We start from the raw sequence: 25653 nt of genomic DNA, 5'->3' as shown, positions 1-25653 counted from the left end.
GCCCATCAATCCAGCCTGTCCAGATCTTTCTGTAAAAGCCTTCCTACCCTCGAGCAGATCAACATTCCTGTCTAACTTGGTGTCACCTGCAAACTTACTGAGGATGCATTCGATCCCCTTGTCCAGATCATTAATAAAAATATTAAACAGAACCAGCCCCAATACTGAGCCCTGGGGAACACCACTTGTGACCTGCTGCCAACTGGATTTAACTCCATTCACCACAACCCTCTGGGCTCATCCAGCCAGCCAGTTTTTTACCAAGTGAAGAGTACACTTGTCTAAGCCATAAGCTGCCAAATAGTTTTAACATGGTATTTTTAGTTTGGCTAATTAAATTTTTTTCTAAGTAGATACCCCTAACAGAGGTGGCTGTGCTTTGTGCCTCAAATATGAATGCATCTGAATGTAGCATCAACAGATAAGAAAATGGAATGCTATAAAAACTAAGAAAAGAGAGAATGTAAGAGGTTACCGAACAGAGCTATGGATGTTTTTTGTCACATTTTAGATCCCTGAAGCTAGCTATGTTGCCTTCTATGAAAAAGCTCTTGTAAATCTGCACACAGAGAGGGAACAGGCCCTACTTTCCTAGTTCAGATTATGTCCTGCAGCTGAGTTGGCAATAAAGGACTGTGATGAGTTCATCTGCTCTGTAATTGATTTTCAGTACTTCTACTGTGTCAAAATTACAGGACTAATTTGAACCTATATCTTTGATTTACCATGCCTGTGTTAGCAGAGAATGAACATATCAGAGTTCTCCATCCATCTCCCTTCTTCTACCTAATTTCTGTTCCAGGAACTCTAAATCAGATCCATTATAATATAGGAATTCCCACTGGTCCCACTATAAACTATTCTCTGGTTCCTTAGTATCATTCACAAATCTCAGTGGGACAAATGGAGGAAGAGCATGTGCTTCTTGTGGATTTTTTGGTTTGTGATAAAATACACAGTACGCTATGAGGAACTGTTAATGACGTAAACAGTAATCACATTTTGTGAAAGACTCAATTTTTTAAAATAATATTTAATGGTTATAGACTGAATTGTTGTCCCTCTTATTATCTAGCTTTCATGTTAAGTTTTATTTGATAAGAGTAGTTTTGGGATGTGGAGATATTAATGCATTTACTCCTGACATGAAATACTAAACTTCACATCTGTGGTTTTAACATATTCAGTCTTCTGCTCTATTCTCTCCATAGGTGTCATATGTCAAAGCGATTGACATCTGGATGGCTGTGTGTCTGCTCTTTGTATTTTCTGCACTTTTGGAGTACGCAGCTGTAAACTTTGTTTCAAGGCAGCATAAAGAACTTCTGCGATTCCGCCGCAAGAGGAAGAAGAACAAGGTAAAAATAACAGTATTCACAACTTTGAAAGAGAGTCTAAGATTGATTTATGCCAGGATATAGGGTTAATTTGGTAAACATACTGCAGCTTAAAGTGGCAATATAAATAAAATGGCAGCAGAGAATAAAATTCACTATAGGCAGAGGGTCACTACAAGGACTACGCACTGCATAAATCCAACTTGAATTCTCAGAAGAGGGATTAAGAGGGATTTAAATGAGGCATGGGCCATGTGGGAGCCATCTGCACAAGCATGAATTTCACTCTGTTAGAAGGGCTACGTTATACTTCAGTGGATGAATGTTACTGATACTTGCAGCAGTTTGTGTACTACATTGAGATTCAACAAATAATGTTTCCTAATTTCATTCTAGTATTCAGTTCAAAGCCTTAACAGCTGTTTCATGTAAAAATTTTTCAATACAAAAAATATTTATTCAATTAATATTATTTACTTTAAAAGGCTGAGAAGTTGGGGTTTTTCCTTCTGTCATGTAAATTGTTCATACAGCTAGTAAGAAACTTTGATATAACAATGGTTATTAATATTTATTTTATAGTTGAAGCTATCTAGACTACCAGTAAAATAAGTCACTACCAATGTGCAAAGTCAAACAGCAAAAGCTACAGGTTTGAATTCTGAAGTCCAGTTAAATCAAGCAATAAGCAAAATTTCTTATAACAATATGTAACTCCTAATTCTGATTTTTCAAAGAGTAAATGTTTCTCCAACCTACTCATTAAATGAGTGCTCACCACTGATGTCATGCAGAGCCTTTCCACTGGGTATGTGGCTTTCAGTCACTATCTATCTAGAATATTACTGTGGATGAAAGTCTGACCATAGCAACATGACTCAGTTCAGCCATCTTTTGTTCCTGAAGACTTACCTCTATTTACTGCTTACATCACAAGAAGAAGACATTTTACAGGTTGTTTCCCTTTTACTTAGAAGATATTGAATATCTGTAATGCTGTAAAGCCTACCTAAGCAGTCTCTGCTAGCAAGACTCCATGTTAATAGGCAGGATGAACAGTCAAATGAAAGTGACATTTTCATACATTTGCCTGTTCCTGTGTGTAAAGTCCTAGACTTCTTCAGGTGCAGAGAGAAACTCATGTACTGCAGCCTAGAGGATGATTCAGACTGCATGTACCTGCTTTCAACATTTGTCCCCATGAAAAATGTGCTTTTTTTCTTTTTTGCTGACAGCAGCAGAAAAAATGCTTTCTGAGACACACAGGAGGAAAGCAGAATTTTTGTGACAGGGTATTTGTTTTTGAAATATGGCAGCTGTCTGAAAGCTGCTTAAAGGTTTGGAATGGGGGGAATGGGACGGGCAGAGATGGATTACTGGACAGGGAGAAGGTGAACCACGACAAATGCATCATGTATCAAACAGCTGTGGTGAGTGAGATATTATGTGATTATACTTTAGTCCATTCTTTTTTTTCACCATGTATTATAGTGTCTTCTGGATCTCAGGCAAATTTACCATATTCAACTTTAGTGATATCTTTTCACTTCCTTAAATAGATACCAATTATTAAAACAACAGGGTTAGAAACTGGCAGGTATTATTACCTTCCTTCCTCAGAATCAAACCGAATATCTTTCCAGCCCCCTTTTAGCAAGACTTCAGGTTCACCAAAGACACATTTTCAGCAATCGCAATCAATCAAATTTTAGCTTAGACGTATGTGAGGAAGGATATACAAAGCACTTCTAAGAGAAGACCACTTAACAAAAAAGTATGCACGTGAATAGTCTCATTGACTTAAGTGTTTTGCTGGATGAGTGCTTGACATCATGGTATTTTTGAATTCACACGTAAAAGTCCTTATTCTAATTTTACACTTCATTAGAGTCTTCTAGCTTCAGGTAGCTTGCCTGCTAGGTTCTCATAAAATTAGAGAATTAGACTTAGAGACTGCAGGGTCTGTAGTAACATATTAAGTATTCTCCTTAGATTCTGAAGGATGAAAACATCCATTTCAATGCTTTTCTTCATAACATACCCAGGTGAGGGTATTAACTATATTTGGGAGTATATGGCTTTCCCTTCCTCCCTATATCTGTATGTTTCATCATGAGACAGGTTTCTCAGCCTAAATTTACTAAAAAAATGCTTTGTTCCCATGCAAGGTTATGATTTTGAGAAACAGGCATTTTTCTGAAAAGATTAACTGAATGTTTCTTGACTGACTCCAATTCTATGTAGAGCTAGAGCTCCTGTCCAGACTTATCCTTTGAGAATACACCTTCTCAAGCTCTAGAAAGAGCTCAGCTAATTGCTTCTCTTTTTCTCTTAAACAATTCCTTGACCAACAAGTGTACTAGAATTTGAAATGTTACAGCATGGAGATTTTATCTCTTAAAAAAAATTGGATCGCATCCTAAACCCTCTGGTATACAAATAATAAATGGCGTCTTATAGATTAAAGAAAGCAGTTAATAACTAGCCTTCCTTACCACAAATGTTGTTATTTATTCACCACAATTTCTAACATGAAATGCAGGCACTGGGATCATAAGCCAAATTAAGTTGTGTTTCCTTCCTCTTTTGTCTTTTTCAAAGTCAATTACTCTAGCTCATGATTATAAAGTTTTCTATGTGTTTTTTATCCCTTTGGACTAGGTCAAATAGCACTGGCTCTCCAAAATTACCTTGTATTGACTTTTAAAACTACCACATATAAAGAGATGTTTGTTTGACCACAAAGTCAAAAGAGAAGAAAAGAAGTTAGGTTAAAAGTCTGCGTTTAAAATAAACTTCAGGAGCTTGCTTGAACATTAAATCCTCTTTCTTTTCAAAGTGAAAACTGCTATTCTATTCAGTATTTATGTCCAAATAGATTAGAGTAATAGAGCAGTTAGGATAACTTATTAAACTTTTTTTCATCCTACATGCTTACCATCTTGGGACATTTTACTAGGATTAGGTTAATTCCAGCCGATGAATACAGAATTTTTTGGCACTGGCAATTTATCTGCAAGGGTACAGCAAAATCCGCAGCGATTCGTCAGTGTTGCAAAAATCCAAAAATAGATGGTTTTGGAAATATTTCATTTCAGATATATGTTGACAGAGGAGAACATGTATGAATAATATCTAATTGCAATAGGGTAGGTGAAGAATTTCCAAGGTCTATTTTCTTTGTAATTAAAAAAGACATGCTTGTTGCAAGAAATATTTACTTTTACCAAGTAACCCTAGCAATGGTCAGATGATTGAATTTCAGTGCTGGAATGCCCTTGGGAGGTCAATGAATCCATTTTCCTGACCTAAGTCAGTGTCAGTTATACCTAATTCATCACAGTCATAAAAATTCCACAAGATCCCCTGCAATCTATTCCAATGGTTTAGAAAGTTTTTTTATTCATGCCTTTTTGGCCTCTCACAGCTTGTCTAGAAGGGGCACAGAGAACAGACTACTGCATTCCTTTATGTAGCCATTTGCACATTTCCATTCAGTCTTCTTTAAATATTCCCAGTTGGTATAGTCTTCTTTTTTTGCTCATCCTCATTCCTCTTCCCTGGAAATTCTCCTAATAAGTCCATATAATTCCTCAAAACTGTGCTTGCAACATGATGCCTAACCAGTAACAGTGAGAGCAGCTGATGGATCACATCATGCAAGCTGTACACTTCTTCATCCAAGCCAGTTTGCCATTTGCCTTTTTAACAGCATGGTATTGACCCATATCAAGACTATGACCTTCCATAACTCCCAGGTCTTTTTCCAGAACTACTGCAGAGCCATTCATTTTCCATCTTATGTTTGTGAAGCTGATTATTCCTGGCTAAATGTAATACCTTATATTTACACCCACTGACTCTCCTTCTCTATTTTTCAGATTCTTTGTCCAAGTCATTGAATTAAATTTTAACTCTAAACATATCCTCAAACAAATGTGCAGGTTTTCCCAGATTGGAGTCTTTCGTAAATTTAACCAAAACTATGGGTTATTCCTTCTCAATGCTGATTAAAAACACAGTAGAACTGAAATCTCTCTCTTAAAAACCATATGATTGAACTTAGGTGAAACCCCTGCAGTAAACAAGTGTAGCAAACAAAATAGGAACTGCTGAGTTTTATGGAAAATTTTTTAAAATGTAATTATGTACAGGGCTGTATCAAGACATTTTGGCATCCAAAGCTCATCTATCCTTGCCATTTTCCTTATGCTTTTTCCACCTACAGTCACTGCCTCTTTCTTATACCATCTAGTACATTTGCAGCCTCCCTTCCCAGACGACAGTAACAGCAGTATCAAAGGCAATACTTAGGTGTAACTGCACCCTCTGGCTACTGGTTTTATGGTTCTAAGTATGGACCTCACTAAATGATTCAAATAACTGAAAGACAAATTTCTTTTCAGAGGGCCAATCCAATTTGGACAGAATTAACAAATATTTTGAAGTGTCCAGGATTGTGTTTTAAATACATTTATAAATAAAAACTGTTATTGCAATGTAATATGCAACCTACTCATTGCTGTTTTCCAACAGGCATCACAATAGGTATAGGAGATTTTTCAAAAAAGGGTCTCGTTTCTTTATGATTACACAAATGGCATAATGAATTCTGAGAACAGGGGAATTTTGATTCCCAATTTGAGACTTCATTTGGTAGTCAGTATATGATCCATACTGCTTTGTCCCTGTCAGAGAAAAAAATCTGGCCAATGAACACAACCATTTCACAAATATTATATTACTAATGTGATGGAAATATTCCTTCAGAATGAATGAATATTAATTACTCATTTACAGTTAGACTCCTTTCAGTCTTGAAAGACAATAGGGAAAAAATAGCAGAATTAAAAGTCATACAGAGATACTGAAATATATCTACGACCAGTGCTTTTTCTTAGTTGCTTTCACACTGTAAAGGGAAAAATATTAACTGTGTATATATATTCAATAACACTTTGATTTTAGATTAGCTTTTAATATATTTAGTTTTCAGGAATAGTCAGTCTTTTAATTCTATTTTCAAAAATCTAAAGATCACCATATCTTTTGTGAGGAAAATAGACATGCAAACTAGATTGTCTTTAATGGTAATCACACCTCTTTTCTTTTGTTTTCTTTTTGGTCAACCCATCCGTTTTGATGAAAGTATTTTGAGGGAGTTCTTGATGGAAATGAAATCAGTGAATCATTGCAGCATAGCAATGGCTTGAGATGTACAGGACCTATAGACGGGACTTTGCCTCAAATCTACAGTACAAATTTAAGGGTAAATTGTGAAGAAGATGTCCCATTTGTCATAATGTGATATCCGATCATTAACAGAGGCCCTGTCTTTTTGTCTGGAATAACATCTTCCCATGTGAACTCCATATACCTTCATTGCTACCTGTATGTGATGACGTGAAATGTTAATAAAGGTACCTGTCTTGTTAATTCCGTAATCCATTTTGATCTGTTTAAATCTGGATTAAAACATAGTATTAAAATTTTACTTTCTGCAACTTCAAAGGAACAGTGACATTAGTTCAAGGAGAAATCAGTTGCTAACAGATCAGCATTTAAAACCAAGTTGTTTTTTGTGCAAAACAATTCAACAACACTTTTCTTCTCAAAAATGAACAGTAAAAAATATAGTGTTCAATTATCAAAGCATAAGCTTCAAATAAGTCTTCAAGCTGTTACCACAACCTACAGTCAAAAGGTTGTAGAGATATTTTCAGCCTTTATGCATATTACTCCTCAAGAGGAATGTATTATTAAACATATGGACAGAAAACAGTGTAGTCACAGGGCCACAGAAACTGACAGCTTTGTAATACTTTATAGCTAAGTATTTTGTAGAACAATGCTGATACAAAAAAACCCTAATTGAAATAATTTCCCTCAGGCCTCCAGAGAATTCTAACTTTCTAAACAGAAATTATTATCTAAATTTATTTCCTATCTTTAATTACAGTAGTTTTAATACAGATGATAAAATATTTCTATGTAGTTGTATGCAGAATAACTTTCAAATTGTTAATTCCAAAGCCGTATGTGTGAAAAGCTCATTCATATTGAACTTTTTTTAAAGTTCATTCATAATAAGATTTTAAAAGCTTTATCAAAAATCAGTAAGAAATCATCATTTTCTTTTCTTTAGTGATGATCCACTAAACAAATGCACAAAAGACAAAAACAAAAGCTTCCTTATTACATTTATAAAAAAAAAAATTCAACCAAAATGCAGGACTTTTTGAGGAAGATTCACTGTTCCAATTCTCAGCTGGGACATACAGTGTACTTCCATTAGATTATTTCAGCTGCTGTGGACTTGGACACATCATGAGAAATATTTCTAGTCAAAAAGAAGGACTGTAGCCAAGTCAGTTGATAAAACAAATGGGGTCACACTAACATTTTATAAAAATGCATTCAAAAAAGCACTCAAAAGTTAATAACAACAATAACTGCATCTTTCCTGCTGTGCAAGAGCACCCACAGATATGAACCTGAGGCCAAATTAATGATTTTTCTGCTTTATGAACCTGCTAGAAAACTTGCAGAACCACATTTTGGATATTCCAGCTGTATCCCAGAAAAAAAAAGTATGATGGTACCTGGCATGCTACAATGCTCCAGAAGGTGCCCTTTCCTGCATATCCATTAGTCCTAGCACTTTGGTCTGACTTAGCAGGCTCCAGCCATTCTGCTTGCCCTCATGGAGACACCATGCAACAGAAATGCTAGACTCCTAGACGGACTTTCACATCACTTCCTCAACAACAGGGAGCATTTCCACACAGCCTGCTCGCAGACTAAATTAGGGATGTCTGCAAGCAAAAAAAAAAAAAAAAATCAGAGACCTGACCTTTAAAACCATTCTAGGGGATGGCTCAGTTCAGGTAAGCATCGAACAGAGACGGTAGTCTTAGTATACTGTGCCTCATCCCGAAATCATAACCAGCTGAAAGCTGCTACTCAGAAGAATTATTTTATTATCTTTTTGAGCTTGTGCAATCATAAACATTACTTTCTGGAGAAGCATGAAAAGATTTAAACCCTGAATTGTACATATAAAGGTGTTTAAATGGCAAGTTTAGTGTACGTTCTCACAGTCCATATATTTGTAACTTCTGTTAACTGGAATACTACACTACAACTCTTCTGGAGTACAACCACTATAAAGATGTTATTTCCCATTCTTTTTTGACAGGAGAGGAACACTACTGTAGTAATTAGATCTTTGTTTTATCACGTCATCAGATAATGATCCTATCATTTTGTATTTCCATTATTCATTTCCATATTGAAGTCAGTCAGTGATTTTTCCTCCCCCTTTTCTTTCATGTTAATTTTTCCTTATTTTTTGTTTTTATAGGAGAATTCTAATACAGATTTGAAGTAGAGTAGTTTCAGTGAACTATATTAGTCTTTAAGTTTATTCAATTTACATATATGAAAAAGTGTTGTAACTACAGCTGTCAAGTGATAACTACAGCTCTGCCAGATGCTCATGCTGATTGCCAACTAATTCACTTCAAACTTAGTAATTGATCTGCATTCTTTTTTAGATAACCTATTCAACTAATATTGATAACAAATATGATTGGAATTTTTTTAAACAAAGTAATTCACAATGGTTCTTCTAGCAAGTACTACTTAACCAAAACTTTAAATACTTTTAAAATTAATTCTCTATTCCAAAACATTTTCAGATTTTCCAAATGTGACAGGCATTTTCAAAATGCAGAATTTGGAAGTCTGGATTTAAACTGTGTTCATTGAGAAATTACATGTCTATAAAGTAAGAGGTTTAAATAAAACAAAAATATTTCATAATTACTGAACTAAAACACTAATTATTTGACTTGCTTTGGTAAATAAATTTTTTTACCCTTTTATTTTAATTTAAGCTAGGAAGAGCTTCAAAACATCAAAAATTCTCTTATAAAAGGAAAATTGACTGCTGCTCAATTCTTTTTTTAATACTTACGGAAAATATTTTCCAAAATACTTATTTAAGAAATAACATATACATAATGCTTTGTCATACTTCATAAAAGTCTAGAATCCTAAAGCAGCTAGGCTAAATTAGACATGAAAAATAGGAAATCCTGAATTTAAAATCAGTATTAAAAAAATTGTAAATGCCATTTAAATCACATGGCTATCCTTGAGTAGCATATATAGTGAAGGAATACACTAGAATATATTTCAGAACCAAATTTGGCCCTTGCTTCACAGTCTATGTATCATTTATTTGCCTACATTTTTACCTCCTTTATTACTTGAGAGTACCTATAACCAGGTAAAGAGAAGTGCAAAATGTGTCTCCAGACAGAAGCCACATTCTTGCAACACATGCTATGAAAATATGTATATCTTCAGACCTTCTACTTCTGTTTCTGTGCCACAGGATTAAACACCATTTTCTCTTATACCACCCTGAATTCAGAATGTCTTTGCCAGTTTACCTCTGAATTGACAGAAGAATGAGTCAGAATTAAAATCTGGCCTTTAGCTTTCATTCACTTTTATTTTAAACTAAGACACTTTACATACTATTCTCTTTATCTGATGTATTCACAGGGAACAGCAGAAATAAGGCATACAGATAAGATTAACTAAATATGCAATGACCAAATAGAATTCTCACTAATATAACTAACATGAACATCATTAGTGCTTGTATGATGAGTATCTCGAGGGGCCAGGATCCCATTCTGTTAAGCAACGTACGGAGTTAATGGCTATTGTCTAAAAGACCAGTGTGAAGTTTGCCCAGTTGAAGACTGTGGATATTTACTGTAAATGGGGAAAATTAAACCAAACCAGAAGTTGTGTGCCTCATTACCACTAGTCTGCTAAGCTTTCTCTTGTCTCTAAATAGATTACAGAATCTATAAACAAATAGGAAAACTCTATGCTTGTTAAAGCTGCTGCAATATTTTTGACAGGTACTGATAGGGCTGAAATTTCAACCAGCTAAGATAAACTGTGGATTCAAGAAGTCACTGAGGTAATGGTGTAATACTTGCTATTTAGCAGCTGGTAAGATTTCTGTAAATAAAAAAAAATTCTTGCTTTTTTTTCTTTTTTTTCTTTTTTTTTTTCTTTTTTTCAACAGGATGATGATGTAAGGGAAAGTCAGTTTAGCTTTACAGCATATGGAATGGGCCCATGTCTGCAAGCAAAAGATGGAGTGACACAAAAGGGGCCAAATAATCCTGTTCAAGCTGCACCAAAAAGTCCTGATGAGATGAGAAAGGTATTCATTGACCGGGCCAAGAAGATAGACACAATATCCAGAGCTTGTTTCCCATTAGCCTTTCTGATTTTCAATATTTTTTACTGGGTAATTTACAAAATCATCAGGCATGAGGACATTCACCAATAACAAGAGTAAGGCTTGTAGTACATACAGATCTGGCTGCCATGTTCTACAGGAGGCTTTTTGTTAAAAATGCACATTGGAGGAGTGATTGGGAGAGTTAAAAGCATTGGGGGGCAGGGGGGATATCCTGCATGGCCTGCAATGCCCAGTCACAGTGGAATGGACTGAATGACACCCAGAGAAGATACATCTGCTATTGCAAACTTTCAGTGTCAAACTAAATATTAACAACTTTTTCATTGTAAATCACTCTCTACTGAAGCTTTACTGCCAAGTATTTATACATACTGTTACATAGTGGTATAATTGTACAGTATTCTTTGATGTTCTTTGACTTTTTTTAATTCTGGTGCATTTTTAATTTAAAAAAAGTATCCAAAATACCCTAGGTAAATCCCACAGTATTACAGAATAGATTAGTATTTTTAACTTTTATTTTAATTTTACAAGATAATGACAAATTACTGATTTGAGATTACAGTTTTAAGGATTTTTTCTTGTCTTAAGGACAGTACCTGTGGTTTTGCAATGAGCACGTCTGACACATTTAAGTTATATAATTTATTCAATGTACTTCATGTTACTGTTCTCCTGGAAGCTGTATGTTGAAATAATCTCAGACAGCACAGGGTATCTACAGCCTAATAGTCTGCATATCACATGGGAAATATACTAAAATTTGTGAAGTATTGATCCTGCAAAGGATTTTTTTTTCTTTTAATTACCTACACTTTAATAATCAAAACTTATAATATTTTTTAATCCTTTTTATATTTTTGAAGGGGGGGGGGTTTCTCAACTGATAAAACTCATACAGCTTGTGAGAGAGACAAACTACATCAAAATTTTGCAATGCTTTGTTTTGATTCAATGCAAAGAGATCTTGGACCAAAACTAAAAGCAAATAGTCAACTGCTTCACTGAAATATGTCGAGGATAAGTACAGCTGTGTTTATGCACATTTATCTCCTACATGTTACATAAATACAGGAAGTTAAATTTATGAGTATATCAAGTTTTCTGACTCATTCTTTGAAGTATATTGATATGACTTAGATACTGGTTAAGAAGCACTTCACAGCCTTAGAAAAACATGCAGCTCTTCTAAAACATGAAAAAGGATCTGGATGGTCTTTTACATTTATTGTACTTCACATTAATAAATAGGAGAACAACTATTAAAACTCTTAGAGAGATTTTCCCTGTTTAGGATTAAATAAGTTATACTAGTTGCTTCTTTGAATTGTAACACAATAGATCACATCTCTAGCCTAGCTTGTAGGCAAGAGTGTTTACTTTTGCCAATCCTGTCTCTTGAAAAACAAAAACATGCTAAGATATGGAACTCTGACATTTAGATTTACCTGATATTTTAAGTCCAGTAGCTGAGGCTGTTTCTCATTGCAAAATATTTTTCTTTTTAACATGTTTTAAATTTTTGGTTTGTTGTTGCTCAGAATGTGTATACAAAAGCAAAATCAGCTGGAGGCAAACATCTGGTGCACTGCCAAAGGCACAGTGCTTATGAAGCAACAGAAGCAATGTAACTCTGCACTGAGGATTACAGCATAGCAACCTTGGGTTTGGTTGGGTTTGTTGTCATTTTCCTCCAAGGATTAGTTAGAGAGATTCTGAAATAGTAGCTCTCAGATTTGGTTCATCTGTGTCAGAAAGAAGCTGTATAACCCTCCTTTATTTTAAAACAGTATTATTTTTTCAGAGTTTTGCTTCATGTATGATCTGAAATGAATTCAATTCACTTTAAACAATCATTGTTTACTGAGGTTATGTCTTGGTTTTGTTGATTTCTTTATGTGCATGTTCAAAAAAATCCTATTCACTTATGAAGGTGCTCACCTGTGTGAGGGAGTATCATGAACTAATGGCTGACATTTCAGTTGGATTATATTCATCTCTCCCAAAGTTATCATTAGCTGTATCGTATGAAAAGGGATGTTAACTTGCTTCTGCTATCAGTAAAGTCAATAGTATTTTGTTTAAGGACTGTTTGAAGTACTGGATCCATAACCAAGAGGCAATCATAAAAAATTACATTATCTTTCTGGCTCATCTCTCTTCCTTCCTTCTAAAATAGCTTTCTTGCATTCAATAAAGAATTCTTAATTGAATGGGTAAGTGCATAAAAAAAATGACGACTAGATCAGAATAACTCCTAGTTATTCTAGTTTATAACACTTGAGTACCTGGTTCATATTGCCTCTTTCCCAATCATTCAATAGTCTGTTGCTCTTACACATGTAGTACTACCTTGTTTTGAAAACATTAACAAATTTGAGTCATGCAGAGTTAAACAAATTTAGCCCTAATTTCTTTCTTCACTCTGAGGCAGAAAAGGTCTATGCTCTCAAGTAAAGAAATCAGACAAGAAATCTGATAAAAGAGAGATTAGATTACAACACTGGCAAAATGTAACAGGGAGTTAGAAGGAATGTAAATTGTTAAGCAAAAAAGACAAGTTCCTTCATTCATATGTGAACCTATTACCTCAGTGAGGGGGAAGAACCCTTGTGCCACATTTCTCTTTGACTAGAGGTATGATAATCTAAGGAAAAATTACAGCATATAGCATATATAAAATAAAAAGCATAGATCTACATTCTAATTCTTTTCTGACCTCCCTAATGGATTGTTACCTATATGTTCTATTTAAAATAAGTGAGATCTATAGATTTAATGACTGGACCTAGTGTCTAGTGTTGCCTCTCAGGATGCATCTCTTCAGCCATGCGTTATGGTGAGAGAGAAAAGGGTCTCAGACCTGGCCGATGGAAAGTATATCCCTTCCTCTATGTAGTTACATTGCTCTTTCATAGGCCGTTACATTGGGAAGTTGAGCATACTGTACTTTTATACAGAAAATTTACATATAATGCTCAGTCTTCTAACAGAGCATATTGAAAATGAAGAGAATTAAATATGTTTAAAACATCATTATGAAAACTCTACAGTCTTGCTGGAACATTTTTTATTTAGCAATCCATTAATTACAAAAGTATTTCAAACAGAGGGGAAAAGTAAAAAACGGTTCAGTGATGATGGTTTTAAATGGACGTAACATTTGGCATGTCATTCTGCTGCCCTCAGGTAAGTAAAGATTTTCTATTTCGGTGTAATGGAACCAAGATCTCTCCTGAACTGATAGTTTTCTGTGTTTTTACTAGAACCATGACATAACATTTGCCAAGGTAACAGAAGCCTCTGCAGTCCACTAAATAATGTGTTTTTAAAAAGAAAGCAGAATGTAAAATCAAAATTTCATTTAGATTATTCCTGAATGACTTAGTGTAAAGTCACACAGTAAAGAAAGAGAGAAATGTCATTTGAGGTGATAAGAAATTTCAAGGCACAAATGCCTGCTATTCACTACTGACTAGGGGAAAAGTCCAAAAATGCTAGCAGGCATGCCAGCCCTCTGTACAAAACTAGAATCAACAGCTACTGTCATCAGCTAAGATTAGTGTGAGAGATGATTCTTTTGTAACTGTATAATGAAGTAGCAGGCAATAACATGAAGAAGATGCAAGAACTGAAATGTACTCTGCAGTATTTATCAGACTGTGCTATTTATGCTACAGTCCTGTGGAAGAGGCAGTGGAGAGGCAGAAAAACAATCATCAAGGAAATAGGTTTGAGGCAGATGCTACTTAGCAGGGCTTCTCCTTGTCATGGTTTAACCCCAGCCAGCAACTAAGCACCACGCAGCCGCTCACTCACTCCCATCCCCCACCCAGTGGGACGGAGGAGAAAATTGGGAAAAAAAGTAGAACTCATGGGTTGAGATAAGAACGGTTTAATAGAACAGAAAAGAAGAAACTAATAATGATAATGATAACACTAATAAAATGACAACAGTAATAATAAAAGGATTGGAATAAATAAATTATACACAACGCAATTGCTCACCACCCACCAATCGACACCCAGTTAGTCCCCAAGCAGCGATCCCCAGACCCCACTCCCCCAGTTTACATACTAAATGTGGTGTGACATGATATGGAATACCCCATTGGCCACTTTGGGTCAGTTGCCCTGGCTGTGTCCCATCCCAACTTCTTGCGCCCCTCTAGCTTTCTCACTGGCCAGGCATGAGAACCTGAAAAACTCTTGACTTAGTCTAAAGACTACTCAGCAACAACTGAAAACATCAGTGTTATCAACATTCTTCTCATACCTAACTCAAAAACATAGCACTGTACCAGCTACTAGGAAGACAATTAACTCTATCCCAGCTGAAACCAGGACACTCCTACATCTAAAAAAGACCCCATTCATTAGGCTGAAGTAGATAGCTACCTCACCTCACTATCACAGAACCTGGGCTCTGCGGAGTACAGGTCCTTAGCAAAGCCACACAAGAAGGCTTCTTGTAAGCACAACCCCAATGTGACAGGCTAATGCAGCTTTGCCCCAAGTCATCATTCACCGTAGGTGCAGACTCTGTGCTGCTCAGGTCATGTTTTTGTGGTCTCGGTAGACCAGCCCTATACTTCAAAAATAAAATACTGGCACTAGAAGATCATTGCAATACAATGAAAATAGAGGGAGGAACTGCAGGATCTGGAGGAATACTCCAGTAACACAGAGACCAAAGAGCTGGCACAGTCACCGTAAAGGGGAAAGAAGGAAGCATGAGGCATCCTTACTACTTTTCCCCATCCCCCAGTATCCGCTCCACAGGTACACTTGTTCAGGTAGAAGCAGTAGCTGCAGAGGGAAACAATTTATGTCAATTACTGCAAAGTATATATTCTCTTGGGACAGTAGTTTCTACCTGTGCAGAGAGACAATTGACTTCCACACCATACACTTTCTTAATAGAAAGAGAAGGGGAGCAAGAACGTACAGGATGGAAAGTATGGGCTATACACAGCATACGAGGGACCACAGGGAGAGAGAAAGCCAAAAGCAGAGTCTGGAACCTCTCATATGACTGTCTTTTCTTTCTGCACTAAAGAGAGAGATGTGGCCAAACCCATGTCATCCCTCGTAAGGCCAAAAACTTCAGGACCTTGAGAGAGGATAAGAAAGGTCCCTTAGAGGTGCAGTAGATATACTGAACTGCCACAGTACCAAACTCCTGCTTAAATTCTGAATAGCAAAATGCATTTTATTTTTAAAACAGTATTCAAATATCAACAAAATAGGCTTGCATGTTTAGAGGGCTGGCTTTTTTTTTCTGTAATGTTGATAAACTAGAGGAGGCTTGAAGGAGGAAAGGAAGAAGGTATACTAGCGTTTTACTATTTAGAATTTAGCTATTTTAACACCAAAATAAAGCACATTCTACTTTCAAGGAGTTTTGACAGCAAGCACTATTATTTAAACAGGTAAGTGGAATTCAGGAAGAACACGGGATTTAATTATTCTTTCAGCTCCATCATATATTGGTTTTCTTTGGATTCTCTTTATTAAGAGTTTGTTCCAAAACCTTTTCATAGTCTGCTTTATAAAGAATCCTTTGTGATGTGTGAGAGATGATTCTGTTTACTCACTAGAAAGACTTATATTTAGGTGATTTAGATGTGCACTTTACATTTAAGGAGTAAGGTATTGCTTCCACTTTGTACTATAACCCCTTACAAAACTGTAGGTTGATAATGTAGATAAAAATAGAATATAATAAAGTGTATAAAACCTTATATTTTTAACAGTAGGGAAAGATAAAAAGTCTTCCTTAACCATTAAAAAAAAGTATTATTTTTAGCAATAATTTTGTATTAGATGGAAATTAATTTATTTATACAGTTCCCAGCCCAAGCTGAGATGGTTGGTTGCAAAAGATAGATGTACTTTATGTGCAGCTTCTGCTCTTATTTGAGCTATCATAGGAATTAATCTAATGCAACAGAGCAGAATTTGGCCTTAAACTGTGAAACTGCTGAATGAGCTATTAATTCTTACAGTATGCCTGCGAGGTAGTAAAATAACTTTATCCACATCTTACTGTATAATCATATGGTTATTTAGATGAGGACAATATCAGATCATCATGGCTTTTTTCCTTTTTGAGACAACTGAGAAGAAAAATATAAATCACAAACCAAACTACTTGTTAATAATAAAATGGGTATCTTATTTTGGAGTGGTTATGGAAAAGGTGCCTTCAGGCAACACGCATCACCTACAGTATTTACTGAAACTCTATCAGTTTGGAAGGCTTGTGGAAGCAGGTTAGATTGCTAGAAACAGTGGGTTAAATGCCAGAAAAATGTTGGCTCATCCTGTATTCTTGACATTCTTGAATATTACTGCACTTCTTCACTTTCATCTTTGTGAAATATGCAAGAAATGTTTCTTATGTTTGTATTTTAATGTATGACAGAGTGATGTTAACAGATGAAATGGACTAAAGTAGCTACTGATGTTCCATGAATGTGTAATCGTGAGCTGTATAAAAAGAAATTGTGCCATAAGCTTTTAACATAAGGGTTTAACATAATATACAGTATTTTGTGTGTTAGTGATCGCAGCTTTTTAAAGGCTACAGCAAGAAAAAAGAAAAAAAGTTAATATGATAGTGTATTAATAATTTGTCTGTGAGTTTTCAAAATATTCTCCTGTGAATTCTGTCTGATGGCAATTTCATCTCAAAGTACTTACTTTTTGGTAAAACTCTGTAAATGTGTTGTGCATGGATTTGATTAAATTCCTTTTTATTGTATTACAGTATCATATTGCACTTAAACTGACATTCTCTGCACACAGAAGTGTTAAAATATGTGACATTTATGGTGTCAGTCATGTCATGTAGATATTTTATTAAAAAAATAAACTTAACTTTTTTCAGAAACGGTGTAATTATTTTTATGATATTTTAGGCAATGGGCTTAAAGTCACAGGAGGGACTATCAACACCATTAGAAAAAAGGATGAAACCCTCAGCAGCAGTTAAAGTGCATTACTATGAAATATTTCAGGAGTGAAAACTTGAGAGAAAAGGAATGGAGTGCTTTCAATTGTTATATTATTCAGATTAAGCTTCAAAATACTTTAACTGCATTAATGAAAAATACAAAGAGGTGTTTTCAAGGAGCATGCTGGAGGATGGCAGGCACTGAATTAGGAGTCTGATCTTCCAAGGCTTCCTTTACAGTGAGTGGACAGAAAGAGATCTCTCCAGAGGACAGGTGGAGGATGGGCTCCAGTTCTGGAAAAAGCTCATTCTGAAAACTCAGGAAAGTTATCTTGATAAAAGCCTGTTGAAATAAGTACAGCCACTTCAAAATAGTCCTGCTGATCTTATTATCAAAAAGGCAAAGAATTTCACTTGAAGCAAATAGCCTTATGGAAGCTTTATAGATCTGTGGGCCCTCCTAAGTACTGAATAGAAAAATCATTTCAAAAAAACTGAAGTGAAGGTAGCAAGTAAGAAGTCCTTTGAGAACAGCCTAAATTCTGCTAATCTGATTACAGCAGTGTTAATATGCTTATAAAGAGCATACAGAATGGTCATCTCAGTAACAGCTACATGACAACGTGATGCTATTTAGGTTAGAAACCTTTAGTAGTCTCAGCACAGATGCCTTGCGTTCCCTGCCCCCATATGCCAAAGAGCAACATCAGTTCATTCCTTTCAACTTGCTTTTCACGTCAATGGGATACAAATACAAGAACCTGGCCATATTTGCAAATGAAGTATTTCCATTATCTGTTGCTAATAATTCAGTTCAGTAATGTATGGCTTGGAGCTTTATGAAATGGAAATTTCTCAAAAAAACAGCCAAATGTAACAAGAGCACCAGTGGAATCTGAGCAGAAATCCTGAGCGTGCCCTCATAGAGCCTGCAGAACCGTGTGGTCAGACCCCTGTTATTTATGACAGCTATTGTTCCAGCAGGTCTATACCATCTTGAGTTCCCAAGAGTAATTCAGGTATGTTCACAAGCAACAATGTCATGAAATGACTTCAGCAGCAAATGTTTTCATACTGAGCTGCACAGTTCCCAGAGCATGAAAACTGCAAAAACGCTGTACCAGGTGTGCAACAAGCAATCAAACAAGAAAGTAACAGCCAGGTAATGTGACCCAAGAGTCACAGAAAAAAGAAGTAACAGATCTTAAAAAGATCAATATGTGATTATGTTGCATAAACTGTACAGCCCTTTCAACATAAAATTCTGGAAAAACAGATATCAAATATCCTCTTTTTCATGTTTGCATATATAGCTACCTAATTATTTTAAAAAATGAAATAAAGATTTAATTCCATGTGGTCCATGCAGTGGATTTTGTTTCTAGTATCCTACTTTCTATATACTAGCAGGATCTTAGAACATTTTTTTCTAAATAAGACACAAGCATGTAAATTTAAAACCCTGGACGACAATCCACCAAAGTCACAAAACTAGAATTACAGGGAAAATTTCATTTTGTAAATAAATGAAACTTTTTCAAAATTTGAATAATATACTTCCAAACCTTTAATAAACAATTATATATTTTACATATAATATTTTTTCATTGACAAAAATTAGATATTTCAACATTTACTTCACAGACTCACAAAGTCACAAAATGGTTGAGGTTGGAAGGGACCTCTGGAGGTCATCTTGTCCAAAACCCCTACTCAAGCAGAGCCAGCTAGAGCCATTTGCCTAGGACCATGTTTGTACAACTTTTGAGTATCTCCAACGATGGAAACTCCACAGCCTCTGTGAGCAACCTGTGCCAGTGCTCAGTCACCCTCAGAGTAAAAAAGTGTTTTCTGATATTCAGAGGGAACCTCCTGTGTTTCAGTTCATGCCCATTGCCTCTTGTCCTGTCACTGGGCACCACTGAAAAGAGCCTGGCTCCATCTTCTTTACACCCTCCACCCAATTTCTTAGACAAATTCACGAGATCCCCCAGAACTGGCCACAATACTCCAGGTGTTGTCCTACCTGTGCTGAGTAGAGGGGAAGGATCACCACCCTTGACCTGCTGGCAACACGCTTAATGCAGCCAGGGATACCATTAGTCGTCTTTGCTGCAAGGGCACTTTGCTGGCTTATGTTCAACCTGGTGCCCACAGGACTCTCAGGTCCTTTGCACACCTGCTTTCCAGCTGGTTGTCCCCCAGCATACACTGGTACATGGGGTTGTTGCTCCCCCAGTGCAGGACTTTGCGCTTTCCCTCACAATACTGAAAAAAATTTCCTTGTAATGTTAGCCTCTATTTAAGTAATCTGCATTTAAAACCTCTACTGAGGTAATGAGCCCAGCCTGAAACCCACTTATGTCATGTTTTAATTCCTCTCCTAACAAGCCAGATAACACACCTGACTTGCCTTGAAAACCAGCATGTGACTTTGGATATGTTTAGTTATTCTCATTAGGCAAGTTCCATAGGAACAGAAGACACTCAAACAGTTGTTTTTAAGAGCACATGGTAGTACAGCTTGTTTGCCATTGCATGAAGTAGGAGTAAACCTCATGTAGATCTATTAGATCAGAATAAGCCCACACATTATTAGAATTTGGCTGACCATATTTAAAGTAGGAGGATATTGGAAATTCTTACAAATTTCAATCATACTTGTTTGCATTATATGCGAAACAGGTTTCCCTCCCCATCCATTCCTTGTTTCATTGTAGCAATAGCATCTCAGGAAAGTATAAATTATACCACAAGATGGCTCCCTCTCATACGAATTGAGGGATGTCATGGATGTCTGCATTTTGTTCAAGGAGATAAACTTTAGCAAAACGCATTTTTCCTGTAGAAACTCCATGCACTGACATTCATTATTGAAAAGGAAAATTATAAAGTATAAGCACTATTCATGCTACAAATCACACTCCATTTTGAAAGTGATGGAAATGCTTTGAGATGATGGTGTCTTAGAAATAAAAATAGCTGAGACATTAATTTATTAGGAATAAAACCCAAGGGTTTATGTCTAAATACACATATGAAAATGTAAAGTTTTGTATACCTGAATATTTTATTAAATAAAAATGGCATTTTAAAACAGAAACCAATAATTTACTTTTTTTGAGTATTGTTGATTGTCAAATACTTATTGCTACAGATACGATTTTGTCCAATAGAAAATGAATGGCTAACCAAGTTTTAAAGAAGTGTTTAAAAAAATGAAGAGGAAATAAAAAATTTACACTCTGCTCTCAAATCTGTTGAAGTTAGAAGGTCTTTGGAGTAGATTCCTCATATTAAGGATGCCTTCAGAGCAAAGTTACAGGTACAGGTACAAATACATCAGTTATTAGCTATGCACAACAGCTATTCTGCTTATTAACAACATGTATGCTGTTATGTTGTAATAAATGCAAAGAAGGAAGCACATATAGCTTTCACTGAGGAATATATAACTTCATATTATCTCATATCTAAGATGAGATGAACGCATACACTTCAGCAATGTAAATAGTGAAAATCTGTAACTCAGTCTGCCTTGTGATAGCTTGTTGTGTCACCACCCTCTCTTTCCTAGCAGACTTCACCCCTTTACACATTCACTGAACAGATATGGAAACAGCAGTAAGAGCACCCTGAATTGTGATCTGAAATGATACTAAGGGTATCATTATAGATATATATGACAGAATAGTTGCAGACTAGAATAGATACTATGGTGTACCACTAATATCTATTTACTCTTTGTCCTTAATTTCTCAAGAAAGTACAACATATATTCTCTTTCATGATTTAGATGCTAGTTAAATGGGACCACAATGAAGACTATTAATTTTTTATCTAATAGTAGTTAATAAATTAGTTAAAGAATGATACATTTAAGGTTCATAGCAGTATTTACAACTTAAAAATCAATGAGTATTGTGTTTGTTGTACTGTTCTTTCGCCAGGCTTTGCAGGCTCTCCTGAATTACTCAGGAATTACTCAGGACTCAACTGAATTACTTTGACACAACAACCAGCTGCTTTATATTTAACTGCACTGCCAATAAAAGAAACTCAGTAAAAATAAAACAAGAAGACCATATCTCAGTTTAACAGGAAATTTTTCAATTTCATACAAATGTGGTCAGAGTTAATACAGAAACAATTTTATACCAACACACGTTTTTGAGAAAATAAGTTAAAAACACTTTCAAAAGTGTCCTATCCCTTTTTCAGTAGCCTCAGATTTACTTAAGGTTTCTAAGTAGCAAAAAAAACCAACAAAACTTTAATTTTGTTATTGCAGATATATGACACCAAGCAACTTTGTGAATAGTTTTGAAGCAGTACCAAAGCAGCTTCTGGGTGAGGAAACAGGGAAAAGGTAATAGGTCTTTCTTCTCTCTTTCCCTTTCTCTGTCTTTTCTTCCCGATAGCTTTGTATCTCACTGCAAATCTGATCCATCTGGGAGACTAGGACATTCTTGAAGGACTTTGCTCAATAGTTGCAGTGCAAGATAACATTGGTTCAAGTCCAACCTGGGCTACTGGTTGTGGCAGGAGTAGTTCAGTGTTCAGGTAAAGTCCTGATGGTATAAGATGACCTCTTTCTGAGAGCTCATTGCATCTGACCTGAGTTGATTTCACCCCTGCATTAATTCTTTTATTCCTTAATGACACCTTCACAATGCTGCTTTCATTTGAGAGGTAGTACATTCCAACACTGCGTCTGACATAGAGCTAAGTGTGTTTAACTGGTTTGTTATCCCTGCTCCCCTTCCAATTATTTCTCCCCTCTGATTAGCATCAACATTTGACACAGCGGCTCCATTTGTAGAACAGTCACATTGTCTTTCAGATTATCAAACTTCTAATACTTCATTTTTTACCTACAATTCTCACTCTTGTGTTCCCACTCTGGCTCCCCCTCTAAGTGAAAGTATGGACCCAGCTTTACATGAAAATCTGTCCTCTTCTCTGAGACCCCAGGCAATCACTTGGGATAAGAGTTACAAGAAAATTCAGGTACTTAGATGCCTTTCTCACCTCTTTCCTTCCTTTACTACCTAATCCTGGAAAAAGCTCAAGCTCAGTTTTCAGAATTAGCATGTCCAAGTTACCTAAACTCTTCTATAAGCACCTCCTTCACTACACACTTTCAAAATACCAAACTTATGTCTAAAACCTAACAGAATTTACAAAATTTATTTATTCCTTCCCTGGTTTCACCTGAGGGGTGCAGTTCCTTTGGGATGCCCAAAGGGACTACTGGACAACCTCTGTAAACAGTCCGAAAATCTTATACATTGCCTTTTCCTGTCCACCCTCACAGTGTCTCCTGAACCTGTACCAGCTCTCATCCAACCATATCACATTCTCCAATATTTATGAGATGGCTACAGGGTAAGTCCAAGGTACAGACAGTGTTTGCTCATCTGTGAATTTTACAAGGTTACTTAATCTTTTTAAAATTAAGGCAGAATATTTTACTTGTAGCAACCAGAGCAACATATACTGCATGCTTCTTTTGGCATGTGCAAAAACATCCAAAACAAAAATATTTTTTCCAGTGTGATAGAAAGTGTTAGTGTTTTCCATTATTTGTTCCATGTCTAGCAGTTTTCTAATTCAGGGTCAAATTTAAGCCCTAGTAAGGACACAAGTCCAACTTGCTGTCTGTTTGTTTGTCCCTGCCAGGCTGTACAGACATCAGTCACAATTTGCATATGTATCACAATTTTGCAGCTCCAGATAGAGCAGATCTATTTATGGTCACAAAAATCAAGTGTACAAATTCACTAGCTATGTTTACATACTCACCTTGAACAAAAGAAGATAAAAAGTTATTCTGTCATTGATTTTTAGGCAAGGCTGTCTTACTACAGCATGATCTAATTTTCATTAAAGCAAGTGGTAAAATACCTGCTCATCCAATGGAAAATGATTCTGAGAAGTTGTCCTCCAAAGCTTTATTTGCAGCTTTCTTACCTCTCTTGGTGCCTTGCACATGCCTACCCAGATGTTTCAGAGCAGAGCTTTTAGCAGGAATAAAGACAAAGTGTGGGAAGTGCACTGCAAGACATCAGCCTTACTGAAGTGCTGAAAATGGTTTGTTTTTCTTTATATTCCCAACAGAGCATTCATGTGGTACTTTGGGTGCTTGTGAGTGCACTAAAATACAGAAGGATACACTTCCAACGGAATTGCCCACCCACATAACATTTTTACAGAAGTATATGTAAAATATGTCAAAAATCCATGGGTTTGTCATTTTAATTTTTAAAAAACACCAAACAGATTTTTTTTTTTTTTTTTTTTTTTTTTTTAAATAAGCACTGCCAGGGAACGATGCTGCTAGGCTTGCTTCTAGCCCCAGTTAAAAAGTACAGAAAAGTAACATAACAAAGTAGACTGACCTTCTACCCAATATTTAACCCACCAGAGGAAGAAAGGCTAACATATAACTACTGTGTGAAGCCTGTCACAGGTTTCTGAGATGAAAATCTTTAACAAGATATCAGGCATTTTATTTGTGTTATTCTTACTCTCAGAAGATCAGTAATGTCTTTGACCCTGCCAATTTCATGGTATCTAACACAGCTACCTGATTACTCTGAGCTGCCTTCCTGGAAGAAAAACTTCAGTTTTCCAAATTGTCTGGTCAATAGTTTAAGATCAGTAAGTGACAGACTTCATTCTGATGTTGCAATTTTCTGAACTTAATATCCTTGATACAGTTTTAGTGGCTGGAGTTTCTGTGAATCTGGTTTGAACAAGAATTTTCTGTCAAGCCTGCTTGGGTAGTTCCCAATAGCCCTGTTCTATGGGTCTGAAGTCAATGGAAAAATGTCTAAGGAAATTGGATCAGGCTGGCCTACCTGCTTATAAAAGGCAGTAGTTATATATCTCATTGCAGCTGGAACTTTAATTATTACTTTTCCAAAGGAAATTGAATCACCATCTTTGACATAATCATTCTGAAAAAATTTCAGTTAACTTCAGACCTTAAACAAATGTTCCGAACTCAGGGAGTGAAGCAAATTATGAGTCCTTTCCAGTGTTTAATTCTTGTGTGCCTGCAAGTTAATGACCTATTTAAAAAATACACTGTTCATAAAAATAAAGTGCGACGGAATCGAAACTGAACTTGAACATATGAACCAAACTTGAACATCTGTAAAATATGTTTGCCATCTTGCCTCTATTAGTTCTGCTGCAATCTAGTCTTGCTCTGCCTGAAGTGGAAATATTTCTACTAACCTCAACAGTGGCTGGGAGAGGCTTTTTAGGACTTATTCAACTCATACATGTGTAATTTCAAAAGTTTCAATTACATGATAATATTTTAAATAGTAAAATAAACATGGAAAATATACTTAGGGATGGTAAGATAGTGATCATGCAACATCCAGAAACGCTAAAAAAAAAAAAAAAAATTCCTTTCATTGTACAACTCTTTGACCCCCTTTTATCCTCCAATCCCTCTTTTTTTAAATTCTTAGGATAAAAGCCTTTCCATAGGAAAGAGACTATATATTTTTGTGCTGTTTACATCCAGACAGCAAATAGTTAGCATAGAAGTCAGAACAAGGAAAGAAACACTTATATCCCCTAGCTTTAGACAACTTATTTGAGTTGAAATCTAGAAAAAGATCACTTCATTTCTTTTTATTTATCCTGTTTTAGAGAAGCTCCATAACTATTCCCAATGTTTCATGCTTTTGTTCCATTCCCACTTGAAAGTCTGAATTTAAGTTTTCTCTACCAACAATTTAATTCAAGCAGAGGACAACAGCTCTTGCCTTTTCATGGATCCCTAGAGTGTAATCTTGATTAAAATAAATCTTTATTAAATCCCTTGAGGAAGGAAGTGGATTCCTTCAGAATCTGGATGTCTCCTCCAAACAGACGTACCAAGGAACAGAGCTTCTCTTTACCACAGTCTAAGTCCAAACACATAAACTGCCTCCATGGTGCTTCTGTGCTGATAGGAACTTATCTTTGATCAGATCTCTCCACAGCTGATGGAAAAAAGGGGAGAAATTTGCAGAAGTGATTAACCAGATTTTAGCTGTATT

General features: G+C 35.8%; 1 protein-coding gene across 2 annotated transcripts in view; it reads left to right on the top strand.

Moving 5' to 3' along the window:
* The window catches only part of GLRA3 (glycine receptor alpha 3), a 99019-nt gene extending 81492 nt beyond the window's left edge, over positions 1-17527 (top strand). The window contains exons 8-10 of one of the 2 annotated variants that reach the window (XM_069787310.1): positions 1212-1358; positions 6487-6606; positions 10450-17527. In XM_069787310.1, the coding sequence (XP_069643411.1) occupies positions 1212-1358; positions 6487-6606; positions 10450-10719 (537 nt within the window). In that variant the 3' untranslated portion in view covers positions 10720-17527. The remainder of the gene's footprint in view (positions 1-1211; positions 1359-6486; positions 6607-10449) is intronic. The other variant, XM_069787317.1, reaches the window with a different exon arrangement.
* The last annotated feature ends 8126 nt before the right edge of the window (positions 17528-25653 follow it).

This window comes from Haliaeetus albicilla, chromosome 1 (assembly GCF_947461875.1).
Source record: "Haliaeetus albicilla chromosome 1, bHalAlb1.1, whole genome shotgun sequence".
NCBI lineage: Eukaryota > Metazoa > Chordata > Aves > Accipitriformes > Accipitridae > Haliaeetus > Haliaeetus albicilla.
The sequence above is the reverse complement of the archived record's forward strand: the minus strand, read 5'-3'. Positions and strand labels throughout refer to the sequence as shown.